General features: G+C 33.4%; 4 protein-coding genes across 8 annotated transcripts; 3 read left to right on the forward strand and 1 right to left on the reverse strand.

Moving 5' to 3' along the window:
• Nucleotides 1-6,925: 6,925 nt before the first annotated feature.
• LOC106437795 lies at nt 6,926-9,451 on the forward strand. Its single transcript, XM_013878770.3, has 3 exons — nt 6,926-7,130; nt 7,546-8,953; nt 9,031-9,451. Exons 2-3 carry the CDS (start codon nt 7,562-7,564, stop codon nt 9,202-9,204), a joined length of 1,566 nt encoding a protein of 521 aa, XP_013734224.1. The 5' UTR covers nt 6,926-7,130; nt 7,546-7,561; the 3' UTR covers nt 9,205-9,451.
• A 282-nt stretch (nt 9,452-9,733) lies between these two features.
• LOC106437796 (probable peroxygenase 3) lies at nt 9,734-11,567 on the reverse strand. Of its 2 annotated transcripts, none has more exons than XM_048775127.1 (6): nt 11,309-11,567; nt 11,065-11,214; nt 10,846-10,931; nt 10,296-10,390; nt 10,088-10,193; nt 9,734-9,950 (listed from the first exon to the last, which is right to left on the reverse strand). In XM_048775127.1, the coding sequence occupies exons 1-6, from the start codon at nt 11,409-11,411 to the stop codon at nt 9,933-9,935; spliced, it is 558 nt and encodes a 185-aa protein (XP_048631084.1). In that variant the 5' UTR covers nt 11,412-11,567; the 3' UTR covers nt 9,734-9,932. The 2 variants fall into 2 exon arrangements, with proteins under 2 accessions (XP_048631084.1, XP_013734226.1); XM_013878772.3 differs by having other exon boundaries at nt 10,068-10,193.
• Nucleotides 11,568-13,222: 1,655 nt separating this feature from the next.
• LOC106437797 lies at nt 13,223-14,585 on the forward strand. 4 transcript variants are annotated; one of them, XM_013878774.3, is made up of 4 exons: nt 13,223-13,371; nt 13,451-13,855; nt 14,144-14,197; nt 14,281-14,585. In XM_013878774.3, the coding sequence occupies exons 2-4, from the start codon at nt 13,641-13,643 to the stop codon at nt 14,294-14,296; spliced, it is 285 nt and encodes a 94-aa protein (XP_013734228.1). In that variant the 5' UTR covers nt 13,223-13,371; nt 13,451-13,640; the 3' UTR covers nt 14,297-14,585. The 4 variants fall into 4 exon arrangements, with proteins under 4 accessions (XP_013734228.1, XP_048631106.1, XP_013734227.1 ...); XM_013878773.3 differs by having other exon boundaries at nt 13,224-13,371; nt 13,528-13,855; XM_048775149.1 differs by having other exon boundaries at nt 14,144-14,585.
• A 1,776-nt stretch (nt 14,586-16,361) lies between these two features.
• LOC106437798 (heterogeneous nuclear ribonucleoprotein 1-like) lies at nt 16,362-18,353 on the forward strand. The gene is made up of 2 exons (XM_048775132.1): nt 16,362-16,796; nt 17,074-18,353. The coding sequence occupies exons 1-2, from the start codon at nt 16,575-16,577 to the stop codon at nt 18,076-18,078; spliced, it is 1,227 nt and encodes a 408-aa protein (XP_048631089.1). The 5' UTR covers nt 16,362-16,574; the 3' UTR covers nt 18,079-18,353.
• Nucleotides 18,354-18,650: the final 297 nt, after the last annotated feature.

Consider the following 18,650-nt stretch of genomic DNA (forward strand, 5'->3'; position numbering starts at 1 on the left):
TGGTTTCAATATACTGTATAGACTAAACATTGTGGTAAAATCTCAGTTGATATGATATGTTTACTTCACTAATCAAATTAGTTTCAGATGAATATACTTGTACTTTAACAAAAAGACTAGATATATAATGTATATGCCCCCTTTCTTTAATTTTTCTTTTTTCACGGAGGGCTATGATTGATGTCAAATAAAGTGGAAAAATAGGTTGCAAAATATATATAGGAATTATTAAATAAATAGTGATGAGATTAGTCATCATCATGTTTCTTGGTATGCTATGATGATCCGTCGAAAAACAGATTCCAATCGCAATTGATGTGTGGAAGTTTCTCATTCGATCGAAATCATGACTAAGAACATTATGAGAACATATATTTCATACTCTATTGATGGATTTGTTAGAAACACAAACTTAGTTTTCTTTAATAATTTTACATGTTGAAAACAGAACCAAAAATGTGACCGTCAATTTACTTTTGTTATTTATCTTTATAGAAGATAAATAATAATACAAAGTTATTTAATTTTATAATATTATATTAACATTATCATAATCTAAGTTAATAATAGCATATCTTATATTAACACCTAATTATTATAATTACTTACGTATTATATTCATGTTGAATATTTAATGTTTTATATAACAAAACTACATAAACTTTTATCAAAACCTAAATAATTATGTTACATTCTCTTATGAGCGACACTATATATTCTTATAAACCAACTTTTATCATCATTCATGTAACATTTTAATCAGTAATCGGAAGCGAACTCTGTCAGATATATTTCTTGTAAATGAAAAATTAGAATGATAAGAATTTAAAAGGTTGATGTAATATTTTACATTTATATTTTAGCAAAAAAGGTAATACATGTTGTTTTTGTTCTTAATTAGGAAATAAGGAGACATGGACCTCTTCAACGAGACGTTTACTCCTTCAGTTCCAAGAACCATCAGTTAGTCAATATCAAATATTTGATTCTATGTTTTTTCAAGAATTTCATACGTTTGTTCTAGATTTCGTGTAATTTTAATATTTTTCTTTCTTCCTATTCTCGCAATTTCATTCACTTCTTCTTTTGCTAGACATATCTGTGTCGTTCCTTTATAGGACAAAAGGCACGAACATTGCTTTAACTATAAAGTCGCAACCCAAGTGGGCAGTGGGGGTTGGCCAAAATGGCAAATTAAGATTATAGACTGAAATAAATTTTTCTTCATAACCAGCATGATCAGTATTTTTATATTATTTGAAAAATTAAAGAGATCTCTTGCTATAGAATTAAAAAAACTACCGTTAGCGCTAAGTAATATTGATTTTACCATTTACTGGTCGAGTCCACAACAATATGATGAAGCACAGTAGAATTAGAAAATATGAGAGAATAGAATAGAGGAAACCGAAGCCTTTGATAGCCGATGAGTTGTGAACAATATCTTCTCTGCAGCTTTTCTCAATATCTAGTGCTCGTGTATATTTCGATTAATCAAATTATATCCCAAGAACTAATATCGATCTAATGTGCCATGAATAGTGTGTCTCTTGAAAGCATGCATGCATTAACTTGAGAGTCGATCATTTAGAATCATAAGGAAAAGACAAAAGGAGATTCATGATATATAATTTGTAATCAAATGTTCAGGTAAATGATGGAGATAATTCACGCTTGTAAATACATATATGTACTGTTAACATACCAATTGTAACATAAATGACGTTGTTCCAAGTAAGAATAAGCAAAATATCTGTAAATTTTGATTTGTTTCGTTATCTGTTTCGGTTTGAACAAAAAAATTCAAATATTTGTTATTCTGCTAAGCAAAGCAAATATTAATATACAATATCTAAAAATTCGGGTATTTGATATGTGTTCACCCTAATTCAAAGATGACTCCAGCATGAAGATATCAACAATTTTTTGGTAAAATACATGCATGTGTGTATGTATTTATATCAACATATGTTTGATTTGATTGAACTTATAAACATTGGGATGTTATTACATTTTACCAAAAAAGAACAAAAATTGGGATGTTACATTTCAATTGTAAGTTTATTGTAGCTTGTACTTGCCTCAGAAAAATATATCATAATTAGTTACAAAAAAATTGACACCGTCGTATTACTGTAAAGTAGGATTAAGCACTAATCATGGTTTTTAGAAAGTGATCAACTGTTAATACTCATATGAAAACATTGCAATTATATAATAAAATCAATATGTAGAAAAGCTAGTGTTTTGCTTAGTATTGTATAGAAGCCGCGCGAGCGAATATCATATGATGTCGAATAAAGTTTTCAGTCACGATTTAAAGATTAAAGCATATGGTCGATACTATTTGTGTGTTCAAAACATATTTTCTACTCTTACCAGTATCCTAACAACACACAAATGTTCTTTTTACGGTTTTACCACTAAAATATATAATCATCGATTGATCCAATCACCGGGTTTGTGCACACACATCGTATTTGTATATTTAACAACTTGGAAAAAGATTTTAAGCTATAGATATATGAATTTGTTCGTGTTTGACTAATATGACTACATGACATGTGACAATATAGTCGAATGTTTGTAAGATATATAGACTGTCAAATTTTGGTATGGAATGTCCTACTTTTTCATTCTACCAAAAAAATTACATTTGTACGAAATGAAATGAAATAATCATTTAATCAATTTTAAAAAGAAAATACCTTAGAATAACACTAAAAAAGGTTTATGTCACAAATATAGAACTTAAGAGTCAAAATGACAAAAATGTTTCATTAAAGAGGTAAATGTAAATATACACTTATACTCTTATGGTTAATTAATTCAAACATTAATGTTTAGAGCTGAGGGGTTGAGATTTGAGATTAAGATTTAAAATTTTATAAAATAAAAAATAAATATTAAAAATTTGAAAATAAAATTTTAAAAATAGTTTCAAAAAGTATTTCGAATTATAAAAAAGAAAATTTTTAAAAATATAAAAAAAAGTTTTCAAAAAAAAAAACTTATAAAAAGTTCGAATTTGAAGACATATAATCTAAAACTATATGAAAAAAATTATTATTTTTTTTATATATCTAGGGTATTAGGGTCCTTTTACCTATTAAATAAAATATTTTGGTCATTTTTCTCCTTGTAATCTATTTTGGTGATCAAAACTTGAAAATAATCTATTTACAAGAATTATCCTTTCTAAGAAGATAAATAAAATGTGAAAATTCATTCCATTATAATTTTGATCACGAATGAATAGAGTATATGGTATTCATTTTCTTCATATTCCATTTCTTTTTATTACATTTGTTTTTGTTTCACTAATTTTATTTTCTATATATCAGTAACAACCTTATAATTTGAGAAGTAACATTGGAAAATGCATGGTTGTAGAAAATAAAATACATTAGTAGGAGTGGAAATAGTAGAGTATTCCAAAAATAATATACCGACAAAAAATTGAATGTAAAAAATATTTTCTAAAATTTATAATTGAGCATTGAACAAAAAAAAATGTACAATTGAGCTGTAAAAATTTACAAAAAAATCAAAATTTTAACTTCAAAACAATAGATTAACAATTTATTATTAAAATTATAAAATGACAAAACATTGAAAGTAATAATCATTTTCTAAAATTTACAATTGAGTATTGGACAAAAAATATACAATTGAGCTGTAGAATCATTTCACTGTAGTAAAATTTATCGGTTATCAATAGAATCGGTACGTGAGAGAGATATGATGTGACTAAAATTAAGAGGAAGTAAAATGAATAAAATATTGGCCGTGAAAGACGAAAAAGGGTGTCATTTTAGGGAGACAAAACGACAAAGGCGCGTGGATAAAACCAAAAGCTTTTATAAGTAAACGACACGTTGTACAAAGGTCTTTGCGGACCACCCAGATGTTTTACCAGTTTAGTGCGTGCAAGACATATATTCCCTTTTCTACGCTCCCTATATCTTTTGTTCTCACGCGCCTTTTTCTAACGTTTTTGTACGCGTTATTTTATACTCCCTTCAGTTTCTAAAATAGACTAAGTTTTGTTAAAAAAAAAAAAGACTAAGTTTTTGATGTTTCAAAATAGTAAAAAAATTTCTATCTACACGAAGTTTACAATAATATGGTAAAAACTATTCAATATAAAAAAATTTGTCAATAGCTACATAAAATTTATGTTAATACATATCACATGTACGAAATAAATAATAATATAGTGGCAATATCACAATCATTTTAAGCTAAGTTATGTGGTCAATCCGTAATTTACTAAACTTAATAAACTTAATGATTTATTAAGTTTAATAAACTTAATTGATTTTATTAATGAATTTAGTATTTTAATAAATTTTAACTTAATAAACTTAATAATTTATTATACTTAATAAAGTTATTAAACTTAATAAACTTAATAAACTTAAAATTAATAAATTTATTAAATTATTAAGTTTATTAATAAAGGATTAAGTTTATTAAGTTTACTAATAAATTTAATAAACTTATTAAGTTCAATAGATTTATTAATTTTAATAGGTTTAAGAAATTTTAAGTTTATTAAGTAAGTTTAATAAATTATTAAGTTTATTAAGTTAAAGTTAAGTTTATTAAGTAAGTTTAATAAACTTAATGGTTTATTAAGTTTATTAACAAAATCAATCTAAATGCTTACATTCTGGAACGTTCCTAGCAAAATCCAGGGATACTAGCTGTATGCAATGTTTTCGGTTTTAAGACCTGCAGAATACTCAAAGAAATTGGAACAGCTTAAATGAGCTTCTTCAACAGTTCTCCGCACCAAACAAACTCAAAGAAAGTAAACTACCTTGCCAGTTTTGATTGGAACAATGTCATCAATGGTAAGAGGTTCACCGACACTTGCCATAACGGTTTTATCTTCTCCGGTAAACTGGTGAACCGTGAAATGGAGACTAAGGGATTCAATTTTGTGAATAATGGGCCTCAAACGATCACTACAGGTTGTTTGGGCTTTATCTTTCATAAAAATAATTATGACTAAAAAGTGTTACCCAAAAAAAAAACTATTACAATTTTGCTGCCTTTGAAAACTAACATTCGATCTCGATCTTTTTTTTTCTAAATATAGGATTAGAACCAGTTTTTTTTTTGGAAGTTGGAACTATAATTTTTTTTTTTTTGAACTATAATTAGAACCAACTTTACAAAACAAAGTAAATAATCAGAGATATAGAGCACATACGCTCAAATTTGACTAAGTCAATCCCAACCAAAGAACTTACTAAACCAGATATGAAGAGCTCTTTACCACTTGAACATCCGATCTCGATCTAATATAAAATAGACTTGTAATGGCACAATCTTATCAACTTCGAATCTACTTTCCAACTTACTTTCCAGAACATCTACACGTACGTGTATTGAAACTTGAAAGATAATAATAGTTTTAGACCAGGTGTTAACTACTAACTAACTAACTAATTTAAAAACAAATAAACAGACTAAATCACATGCATGAAAATACATGAACTATGATTACTAATGCTTCACGAATTACGGTTACTGCTTCACATAATCAACAAGGTTAATGCGATTAGTGCAAACATATGGACCGGATTTTGGTGGAAAACCATCTTTGAATATAGAAACCAAAGCATCAAATGTTAATACACGGTAGTAGGTCGATTCAATTAACACTAATATTCAATGACATATAGACGTGTCTCTACTAAGAGTCTAAGATATTAATCTTCTAGATGAATAATTGAGCTGACATTTGCCACATCCAAGAAGAAGAAAGAAAACACTATATTTTTCTATCGAGGTCGACGTGTTTGAGTTTTGGATTTTAAATAAAATGCAATCGAAATAAGAATCAACTGTTTCGAGATAATCATGTGCCGCAAGCTCACGGTCAGGAATACGACAAACTATTTTTTTTGTCAATTTGTTGGCTGGTCCATGGATTCTCAAATTCATGTGAAAAATATTCATAAAGACTCCAAATCTCCAATAATCCAATCATGCATATTTTAAAAGGAAAAAAAAATATGTATTCTATGGGTTTGGTTTATTTTATTTTTAAACAATATGATAATTTATTTATTCACACGATTGTATAAAGAACTAGATTTCTTATAGATCCGTTTTCTCATAGATCACTAATCGAAAATTTATAACAAATGTATAATTTTTAGAAACTCCTTATTTTCTGGATGATTAAAAAGATGTTAACAAATAGACCTGATTAGCCCCTATTTGTTAAAAGTGTAAACAAAAGCAAAATTACAAACTAACAGAGGATTTGGAAACTTTCTTGAAATATATACTTACATATTTAGAGCATTTCTGATTGAGAATTCTCAAACTAAATTTCTCACATAAATATATTAATAATGATTTCTTTCTATGTAAAAATATTTATATTCAATTAAAAAGATCATGAGAATTCTATCTTAAAATATATTAATAATGATTTATTTCTATGCATAGCCAAATGTGAAGATACTTACCATTTGTATAATTTTCACCTCGTGGATCTACAAAAAAAAGTTTCCCAATAAATAAACAATGGATTAACTCAAAATAAAAATCAAATAAAAGGTGGATATAGAAGAAAATAGGAATTAATGTGATGTGAGCATTCGCTTTTAATAACTTCTCTACTCCTCCCTCCTCTTTGGCCAACAGAGTAGCCACCACCACCACCCTTCCTTTAGATTTATATCTATCTCGATCGTGCCCACCAGCTCGCTCACTCTCTTAATCCCTACCCACAATCTCCACTTCCAATTTCGCATAGAGGAAACACGCAAAGGTGGGCCCCTCTGCATTGTGAGAAACCTCATAGTAGTAGTCATAGTCAAGCCCCACACACACGGCATACACACACACACAAAAAAAAAAAAAAAGACGTTCCTTTTTTTCACATCGTCTCCATTGGTACTAGTCAGACTCAGACAGACATTAACGTGACTCTTCTTTCTCTCTACAAACCCAGAAATCATTCTTGCTTCTCAGCTTTTTTTTTTTTTTTTTTTTCATTTCATTAACTTTGAAGACACTGAAGAAAAAACATCGCAACAATCCAGAGAATTGGCGAAGAGGGCTGCTTGAGTTTCTTCGATCCAATTCCCTTTTCTTTTACTCAGGTAAAAAGTCAAATTGAATGAACAATGACGAAAGTTTTATCCTTTTTTACTGTACCACTTCTTGTTTTGTTCATTCCCAGTTGAGAGCATAATCATCAGTCATCCTAAGTAAAATTAAAATTACGCAAAATCCTCAAATGTTTCTCTTGAGCTTGAATACTCAATCAAAGTCTTAACCTTTTTATTTCTCTCCATTAAATTAATGGGCACATCTAAAGTTTCAACCTTTTTCTCTGCTTGTCAATTCGTGTAGGGTTCTTCTTCTTTAGCTTTTAGGTATGAGGTTAGGTAACATATTTTAAAAACCTTCCAGCAAAATTAGCTTCGTAGCTTGATGTCCTCTTTGTAGTAGATTTGCTAGCTTAAAGCTTGAATCTTTTCTTATTCTCTTCATTTTTGGTGGGCTTTGATTTAGAGTAAGAGAGCTAACGATGGGGAGTGTTACTCCTCCTGGTGATGTTCACAAGAATGATCCTGAGCTTGAAGATGAGAATCTACCTGAGGAAAATGGTTTATTGAGGTCAGAGAGCTTGTTGACTCACAAAAGAGAGCAATGTAGTTTAGTTTCAAGGAGCGGAAAGTGGCTACAGATCGTTAAAAACGGTCCCAGAGGTTCGTTATCTCGCGCCACTAGCTTCGTGCTCGATTACAACATCCCAAGGCATTTGCTGTCATTGGACGAGAAGTATCTCCGTCGCTGCCTCGACCTGATTAACATCACTGCCTTTAACTCAGCTAGTCACAGCCTTTCCATGAATCTTGTTGGACCAAATATGAGTTTTGATTCACCTGTGATGATGATGATCCCCAAAGAAGATGTTGCTCGCCTTGTCTTTGATCTTCCTTTGGTAGATGATTCAGGCAATGCAGTGATTAGTCCTGCAATCACAGGTTGCAAGAGGGTTACACACATGGTTGTTGATAAACCTTTGTTATGTGATGATGTTGTCTCTTTATCAAGCACAAACTCAAGGAGTTCTTCTTCATGTTGGTCTCCGTCTTCAACGGTTTCTCAAGGAACACTTCAGTTCACTATGAAAGACAACAAGACTCCTCATTTTGTTTTCTCTTTGGATGGTCAGAAAGAGATCTACGTAGCTAGCTTAACCACTAGTAGTCCTGGACCGAGTTTTGACCGTAGTTCGAAAGACTATTCGTATCTGATCCATTTGAAGAAAGGCCACAGGTCTGAATTGGTTGGTAAACTAAAGGTGTCAACATTGTTCTCTGTCTCATCCACTAATCAAAAGGTCGTAGAGAGACAGTTTGTTCTATTCAGTACTGGTGTGAATCCACAGTTACCAAGCCTTATCAAGAAAAGTAGAGGATTGTCTAAGAAAGTCGCTCATGCGATTAGAAGCACCACACGAGCAGCTTCTTTAAGGCAAAGAAGTAGTATCTCAAGATTCAGTAGAACAAGCTCAGTAGCGGATTCTTGTTCTTGGGAGCCGTTTCATGAACCAGCCGTGAGTTTACTAGATGACAACCTTCCACCAAATCTTGAAACCTTAGCTGTTGTTGTGAGGGAACAGTATGATGAGGAAGAGAAAGTTGGAGGAGGAGGGGGATGGGGCATGAAGTTTCTCAAGAAAGCTCCCTTGGCTCGAACCAAGCATTCAACGAGCGTAGATGTTGTGATTCCTTCAGGGATTCACGGAGGGCCGAGAAGCAGAAACGGTGGTGGTGGTCCTTCGAGCTTGGTTGAGAGATGGAAGTCTGGAGGAAGCTGTGATTGCTCTGGATGGGACCTTGGTTGTCCCTTGACCGTCTTTAAAGGCCAAAGTGAAGAAGGTCAATGCAATCTATTTGAGCTCTTCTCAGAGGTAATAACATTCAAGCCATTACAAGATTCATTCTTTTGGCCATGTTGGTTTGTTTGATTCTTTTTGTGTTGTTTCAGGGATCAAAGCAGGGGGTTCCTCCTGGAGTGAGGATCATGAGTGTACGAGATGGTCTTTACTTTGTCCATTTTCAAGCGAATATATCTGTTTTACAATCTTTTTCAGTGGCTTTGGCATACATTCATAGCCAGAGCCAGAGACTCAGGCCATGGTCGTCAGGGAAGTGTTTGTAGAGAAGCTTAGCTAGCTAAAGAGAGAGGATTGCACAGAGTAAAGATAGGCAAAAACTCAGCCTTGGTAATTTTGGCAGGTTCTTGAGTTGCATAATATGTTTTATACTTTTATTCATATATTTTTAGTTTATTCGTTTACTATTATATATTTTTTTAAATAGAAAATGCTTCTTTACTTGAAATCACATGCATGTTTGGTAAATGCTGACTTTCGATTTTGATATTTATGATATTCTGGTTTTATATACTTTGTTTTGTCAATTATCTTCAGTTTTATACAATGAGGTCAACTATCAAAACTTATAATCCATTGTAATCCACAGCTTTCTCTGAAAATATTGCAAACTATAATCCACTGTACATTTTCGTCTGCCATATTGATGAAAATCTTATTTTATTTGATCAACAAATTTTACACAACAATGTTGTAAAGAACACAAAGTTTTCTTCCACTTGCACTTTTGTTTATTTGTTTTTTTTTTCCTAACCAAGATCGAGGGCATAATTATAGTAGGTTTTTTTTTTGACAAAGGAATTATAGTAGGCTACAAATACATGCTTATTCAAACAGAAGGTAAACAAACTCTTAGTCTTGCTTGCGAGAATTGGCCTTCTCTTTGTTCTGTTTAGCACAATATTCAAATAAACTTCCATCAAAGCAACCTCTCACAGCTTCTTTAGACACAAAACCTTCTTCATCCTTTGCAAGAAGATATAGTAGTAGCCATTCAACTTTGTTCGAAACCCTGCCATAACCAGTACACAAAACCGGCCATTTTAAATTGATTAGACCGGATAATAACCAAATAAGAGACGTCTGCAAATATATTCAACTAAGAACCAATAACGTTTTTGGTACTAACCATCCAAAAGGATCGATTGCCACTCGGTTTCCCTCGGTTAAGTTCCAAAGCTCTTTAAATGATAATTTATCCGAAACTGTTAACGCGTATTTGCTAAATATGTTCTCGAGATTAGCCGGGACAAACCTACAATCACCATTTTACAAACTGAGTATCACGGAAACTATATATACTGTACGTTTCAAATGATTTTTGAGTATATTTTATATGTGTTTGAGTGAATGTTACCTTCCTTCGGTATCATAGGTGCTTGAATCACTCCCATGCTTGGCTTTGTGTATGTTATCGATATAAACAGGCAATAATGGTGATGGCAACCAACTCTGTTTACATTTTTACCATTCACAACATAGTAAATGGACATATCCATTAGATGACACAAAAGACAAAACCAAAAATTATGACAAAAATAACAAACAAAGAGACAAATATTTAAAATAGCATTAATTAAAAAGTAAATGACTAAATTACTTCAAATGCTAAACCATTACTCTAACATCACCCCTTAAATATTAAACCACAAACTGATAAACACTAAACTCAATCCTAAATGTAAAATGAAAAAGTTTTTCTTGTAACTAACAATATTTTTAATTTGTAAAAATTTCTTCTATGTGCTACTATTTTGAAACAAAAATATATTTTACTGCTATCTTAAAGTATTTCTATATCAATCTTTTTTTTGCTTTTTTGTTGTTTGTATTTATATATCAATCATAGAAATAGATAATAATTAAAACTAAATTTAAAGGGTTTAATTAGGATTTGTTTTCCATACCGGAAGTGTAACATAGCTAAACGCTAGGTTTACGACTAAGCTCCAAAAGATACAGGAGATTGGGTTGAAACCAAGGTCACGGAGTCCTGCAAAAAAAATTTTAAGTTATAATGATAAATAAATGGATACGTTACGAAAAATACACATTGGAAATAAATAATTGATTCTTATTTTCTGACCTTTTTAAAACACACACATATATAATGAAAAATTAATTACCTTCATAAGTCTCCCAAGGATATACGATCCCATCGCCGTTTTGGTCAAAGAAAGCAACATGTTGTTGCATAACATTCATGCCTTTGCTGTCATAACCTTCTGTTCCATTCGGATGCTCTGTATCTGGAGCTGCTAATGCTCTAGCCAAATCTGATTTTCATTTTTTTTACCGTTGGATTTATATGTATACAATGTCTATTATTTTTATTCTTTAACATGGATAGTGTGACCAATGGTTACTTACATGGTTTAGATAATGTTTCCTCCAAGTCGTTCCGTACTTTTCTCTGACCGGTCACCGGAGCTAACGGCGCCGTCGTGGCAAAAGCCTCTGACTCTTCTCCCATTCTCTCTTCAGTAAGTGTTAATAATTGAAGATGCTCTCAGTTTCTTCTTTTTGCAAAAGCTGTAACAGTGTGATCATTTGGTTTCCGTCGTGGTCCTTTTATAAGTAAAACGATATAACGAGGATGATGTGATAAGGAAAACAAAATAATGGACATGTGTCGTGACATTTGTGGTTTAAATTCACTATATATATTTCAGTATACAAAAGATAATAAGTTAGCATGACGACATCTAATACGGTCCATGCATTCACGTGGCGATTCTCAGTTTGCTGAAATAAATCCACGTTTTAGTCACGAGAGGTCCGAAAAAAAAACAAAAAAAAATCACGGAGAGGTCGGTAGATTACATATAAAAGGGATTCCATTCTATCATAACAATATTACGAACAATAATTCACCCAAAAAAAATCTCGAGTGATTATCATCCTATTCTTCTTAGCACAATACAATATACAAATGGGCTTCCTTTCCATCACAGCAATCTCTTATAAGTTGTCTGGACAAAAATAATCCTTGTCTCATTCACAAGAAATCTTGAGCAATTAACCAATCAACTATTATCTACTTACTGACCGGTTTAGTTTACCCTCCTTTTATCGGTTAAAATTACTGTAGAAAAGTTATTCAAATGACATTGGGTGAATGGTAGAAAACAATTGGAGTATATGCAAATTCTTAGTGGCTTGTTTTCCTTCGATTCTTAATCTAATCTAAAGCACCGGCTTCCTCTGCTTTAGGTGAGGGCCTTACAAGAGCATACAAAGAATATATATGATCATAATTTACAGGACAAGTTTTAGTAATCAAAATCATGCGTTGAATAACTAAGTACTTGTGTATAAAAAGGTCAAAAGGATCGTGTATTTATAACTTTTTGTTTGTTGTCTTTTATCTTTTGTTATTATGTGAGTCTGATCTTAGGCATAAGTGGGGTTTGTTTGTATGTATGTGTAATTGAATCACTGGAAGTGGAGTAGAAGGTAAATTCTAAATTTGCAATCAAAGCAATCATATAACGTATGATATGAAGACATATACCTGTCATTCTGTCGGCTCATTAAAGCTGTGGACTGTGGTACGATACACTCTGATTCGCACCGTCACATAAATGACAAAGAAGGAATCTAGTAGTACTAATGTTTTTTATCGGGATCATAAATCTGAATCTTAGGAAACAGTTCTAATCTATTCATATGAAAGCTTAGATTCCAATCATCTTCTTTTAGTTGGTCAATAGATTCCATCTCACATAATCAAACCGTTAAATTGATATGGTAACGAGCTTCATATCCACAGGTCTTGATTAATTGAACTAAAGTGCTTACTAACATATGGTATATATCACCCCCACGTACTAATTCATTACCGTCCTTTTTTGGGGTAAAAGTTCATTATCATTCTTTATCATGCTTAGAGTAAAAGAGTGGTCATTCTAGGGTCATATTAACATAAATTAGATTTTCTTATTATTAATATATATATATATATATATAAGATTTTCTTATTATTAATTTTATGCACAAAATATAAAACAATAAAATTAAACTTTTGGATGTTTATAACAACAACAACCCGTTGAACTTTTGGATTTACCACTGACTTTCTTTAATAATTACACAAAGTGCTAGTCACAATAAAATCATTATTTTGTTCTATAAGTTTTAATTTAAATTTTGTCAACTGTTAATGAAAAAATCAAACCATATTAAATGATAGGCTGAGCTTACAACTGTAATTAAAATAAACATAAGTTGTGCTAATAAAGTCAACGGCCGCATTAACTACCATGTCCCAAAACAAAGCTTTAATCTAATCTGCAAAAAGCCTCAGCCGTTGATTCTATTTAACGAACTTCTCTTTCTCCTTCTCTCAGATCTCATTTCTCGAGAAAAATAGCTTTTTTTTTCTCTCCGTCGTCTTCTACCGGAGAGAAAACACCGCCGCCGCCACTGACTACGTAAGTAATGCCAATCTCGACCTCAATTTCGATCTGGGTTTACTATTGATCGTTGACTTCTGCCTTTTTGTATAATTAGGGTTTATTAGGATCAAGCTCAAACCTTGAAACCAAACCGTTAAGATCCAAATCGTGTTGCTTGATTGTGGGTTTCAGGTGGATTGTGTTTGACATGGATTAGGAAAGAAAAAGGAGGAATCTTTATCTTCTCCAGATTGTTTTGGATTTTGGGTATACTTTCCATATCTCTGCTGTGGTGGATCTGTGTTATGGATACGACTCGTGGAGAGGCTAAAGAGGCCAACGGATGTGAGAATCATAAGGCTATTGTTGAGGAGGAAGAAGAAGAAAGGGAGTCACAGTGTTTGTTGCCTCCTCCTAGGAAAGGAGGGATGTCTAGGAGTACTGATAAGGTTAAGAGGACTGTGCAGTGGACTGATAACAAAGGAGACAATCTTGCTGAAGTTTTGGTTTATGAACCAAGGTAAAACTATTATCACAAGGAACACAACTAGTCTCTGTTGATTGTTTTGGTTCCTTGAGCTTGTGAACTTGTTTGTTTAGACTGCCCTTAACAAGTTGCCTTTTTGTTTAGTAATGGTTTCGATAGATAAAGTTCTTTTTGATAGTCCATATTGTTAGTTCCTCTGTTTATAAGTCCAGTTGAGTAGTTATCTCTGCTCAGGAACTTACTCTCTGGCATTGTTGTTTGTTCTGTTTGGGAACTGAAAAAGAATTTATTTGACTTTTATCACCATTTTATGCTTTTCAGTGAAGTAAGCGATTCAGATGACGATGATTCAGATGCTTGCATCTGCGCCGTTATGTAATCCTCAAAACCTGCATTCAATCACCACTAACATGGAGTTTTTAACAATGAGCTCGTCCTTGTATCTGGCTTCTTTTCAGCAACCAGTATTTGTGAGAGGATAAGCGAGTGGACATTACAATCATGAAGTTTCAGATTCTTTTTGCTCAGGACTTCTGACAAGAAGCCAGTCCAAAAGAGGGATTGTCACATATCGGTTACAGGAGTGAGAGAGTATATAGATTATAGATTACTGCTGTATTGATCAATAGAGGCTGATCTTCAAACCGAAGATCTTTGAGTGTTGTTTGATTCTGACAGGTTTTGATTGTAAACTATGTCTTTCTGCAACATACAGGCTAATTAAATTGTAAGCAAATACAGCAATTTTAGTTGTTTTATCAAAGATGAACAAACCTCCATAGACACACATAAAGAATCAGTATTATCCACTGGGTTCAATACCGTGGTTTCTTACTGATAACCGAAGATACATTGCTTACTTCTCCTTGTCCCTCTTCATCATCACTGCAGTAAGTCTCATATCTTGATGGTAGAGTTGGTTCAAAGGTTTGTACATTCAAATCAAATCTGACTCTCTTCCTCGTCTTCTCTTTGTCCCTTTCTTCTTCTCCTCACCTGCATCCACCTCACACCTGAGGCATTACCAGAAAAACAGCCATTGACCATTGTTAAATGAACAGATCACTTTCACATGTTTCTACAAGAGATTCATAGACATGAGCTGCTAAAACCGGTTTTGGTTTGGCTTTATAATCTGGAGTAAACTTTTTCATTTCATAAAAGATAGAAGGAAGATTTACTCTACTTCCACTGTTTTTTCTCATCTTTTATAGTAAAACGAACTAAAATAATTTTTCACTTGATTGATGAAATGAAATAATTTTCACCTATTTTATTTTACTCTAACTATACCATACAGTCATACCCATCTCTTTATTGAAGACTACCACTAAGATGCTCTCATGAACATTCAATTTTTTTTTACTATGTGCAAATGCACACTTTGCAATAGTCTTTTTTCTTTTCTTCTTTTGTTTCATAATTTGGATCGACTACATACAAAAGCAAAATCAAGTAAATTTTTTATTTTTTATTTTAAATTTGATTCATATCCATAAATGACTGATATCCTCGATCGATAAACGTTCTAGTATAATAGGCCTCAAGTGAAACCTAAATCAGTTAAAGAAAATATTGGCCCTTAATTTTAACTATAAGGGACAGCTGAAATTAATATCCCTAAGAATCTATAAATTTTGATAGCTACATTTTTTTGCTTCATGAGCTTCAGCCTAAGATCGTGTCTTGCGTATGCATCATACTTGGACAGCCAATGGCAAGTAGTAAAAATTAACAAGATCATTCATGTCTTGCGTATTTTGACACCACCCTCCATACTTATTCGTTTCTGGTTTGTATCTGTTTCTACTCGCCCAGACATTATGAGCATTAACAAAACTATAACAATGATTTGCTTTTAAGTTTATGCTTTCATTCAAGTGTCTTTTGAACATGTTTATATAGAACACTATTTGATATAAATACAATAATAATTAAAAAAAAAACTAATTTCTCTATTCTATCACATCAAAGATAAAACCATTGCTGCAGTGTATTTTCTAGTTTTTGTTTTAAAGCGTATACTCCCTCACAAAGCAATTGAGTGTAGTGACATAGATTGATAAGATGGCAACAAAATGATTGAACAATTTTCTTCTCAAACTACTAGGCGTACTGATCGATGTTCATTTTCACTCATGCTTTAGACATATCACGTGCGATTCCACATTCTCGATCAAATCGTTTGTGCAGTCTGTCAAATGTACTGTTTAGTTCCACGTTAGAACCATCTCTTGAATGAGTGATATTGACCATCCGATTCTGACCACTAGTCTCACCGTACACCGTCCGATATTCCAGCTCAATTTTATTGCATCACCCGAGCTTCAAGTCACCAATCAACCCAAGTAAAATATCTACCGATAACTAAAATAAAAATATACCGTCGACGGAATTAAAATTAAAATATTAATAACAATACAAAATTAAGTGGGTATTTAATTTTAAAATATCTTATTTATTTATTTCAGAGAATTATTAGATTTTAAGAATAACATTTTCGTTATATAACTTGAATTTTTTTTAAAGGAAATAAAATAAAAAGTTAATATTGAAAAGTCTTCTAATTTGTTTTTTTTTTGTTAAGCTGATCTCTTTCACTCTCTTTAACCCAATTGGCCACTTACCACTTTCCAAATCTGTTTTTTTTTTCTTCTCCTTTCTCTCGATTTCACAAACTCAAACCCTAATTTTCTCTATCGACACTCAAATTTTCACAGCTCCTTTCCTCTTTCTTCACCGGGGGAGGGAGATGGAATCAGATCAGGGGAAGCTGTTTATCGGCGGGATTTCATGGGACACTGACGAGAATCTCCTGAAGGAGTACTTCGCCAATTACGGCGAGGTTTTGCAGGTGACGGTGATGCGAGAGAAAGCTACAGGTCGTCCTCGAGGATTCGGATTCGTCGCATTCTCCGATCCAGCTGTCATTGATAGGGTTCTTCAGGAGAAGCACCATATCGATAATAGAGATGTAAAGCTCAAAACTTTCTTTGATTAAACTCGAATTCGTACTTGTGTCTGAAATGGGTTTGTTTAGTTTTTGAATCTTGATGTAAAAGTTTCATGCTTTGATCTTGTTGTCGTGGGTTTAGCTAAGGTCTCGAATTTGCACTTTCTCTGAATTGAGTTTCTCTAGTTTTTGAGAGTTATTAGTAATTGCCACTCTCCCCTGATTCATTTGGCGTTAAAGTTTCATGCTTTGATCTTGTTTGATGTGGTTTTGTACTTTTTGTGACATCATGTTTTAGGTTGATGTGAAGAGAGCAATGTCTAGAGAAGAGCAGAGTCCTGGTGGGAGACCAGGGGGTTTTAATGCTTCTAGGAGTTTTGATAGCGGCGCTAACGTTCGTACCAAGAAGATATTTGTCGGAGGTTTGCCTCCCGCTTTAACATCAGACGAGTTTCGGGCCTACTTCGAGACTTACGGCCCTGTTAGCGATGCGGTCATTATGATTGACCAGGCAACACAGCGTCCTAGAGGGTTTGGTTTTGTTTCATTTGACTCGGAGGATTCTGTTGACCTTGTTTTGCACAAGACTTTCCACGATATGAATGGTAAACAAGTAGAGGTCAAAAGAGCTCTTCCTAAAGATGCTAATCCTGGAATAGCTGGGGGTGGTCGCGGTGGCTCTGGAGGTTTCCCCGGATATGGTGGTGGTTCTGGTGGAAGTGGCTATGAGGGTGGTCGTGTTGATTCGAGTAGTAGATACATGCCGCCTCAAAACGTTGGAAGTGGTTACCCTCCTTATGGTGCTTCTGGGTATGGTACTGGTTATGGTTATGGCAGCAACGGTGTTGGTTACGGCGGTTTTGGAGGGTACGCGAATCCAGCTGGTGCGCCATACGGGAATCCAGCTGGTGTCCCTGGAGCTGGGTTTGGAAGTGGTCCAAGAAGTTCATGGGGAGGACAAGCTCCAACGGGTTACAGTAATGTGGGATATGGAAATGCTGCTGCTCCGTGGGTTGGTGGTTCGGGTCCCGGTTCAGCAGTGATGGGTCAAGGAGGAGGTGCGTCTGCAGGTTATGGCAGTAGTCAAGGTTATGGCTATGGTGGAAATGATGCGTCTTATGGGGCTCCATCTGGTTATGGTGCAGTTGGTGGACGGCCTGGAAGTATGCCTAACAGCCATGGCGGTGGCTATGCCGATGGTTCAGATGGCTCTGGAGGCTATGGGAATCTGAATCACCAAGGGAATGGGCAAGCTGGTTATGGTGGAGGTTATGGAAATGTTAGGCAAGCTCAACAACAGTGATTGGAGGAATAAAAAATACTGCAGTGTGGTTTTATTCCTGACCTCTGAAACCTCCACTTCTGGGGCGGTTTGGCGAGGAGGTCTACGCTATCTGTTTTGTTAGTTTTTAATAAGTTGTGTTCAGGCACACTTGATGCTGAGTCGTACTTAGTATTTCCTATGAAGCTGTAGTTTTTTTTGTATGTTTGCGTGCTTATTTTATGTTTCTCTATCCTAGTGTTTTGTGTTTAACAGTAACTCCTCCAGATTATCATTATTCATATTTCTTCCCTGCATTCATTTTTTTTTTAAATACTCCTTTGAAGATTCTTACTTTGCTTTCTCTTCTGTTTTGGTGAACATTTCTGCTTCGTACGCAGCGGTATCTGAGAAAGTGTTTGTTAGAACAAGAGCTGCAATAAAGCACTTGTGTTGTTACAGGAGGAGATACAATAATGTATGTCAAGAAGTTTGCATAGGGGAGATAAGAGAAGGGAAACTTCATAGTCACAAGATCCATGGGAAGTCTACAAATTGGATCAACGTTGTTCCCTTAAGAGCTATGGCCTTCCTCCTATAAGCTGTAAACGATT

This window comes from Brassica napus, chromosome A3, assembly GCF_020379485.1.
Source record: "Brassica napus cultivar Da-Ae chromosome A3, Da-Ae, whole genome shotgun sequence".
In the NCBI taxonomy this organism is placed as follows: domain Eukaryota; kingdom Viridiplantae; phylum Streptophyta; class Magnoliopsida; order Brassicales; family Brassicaceae; genus Brassica; species Brassica napus.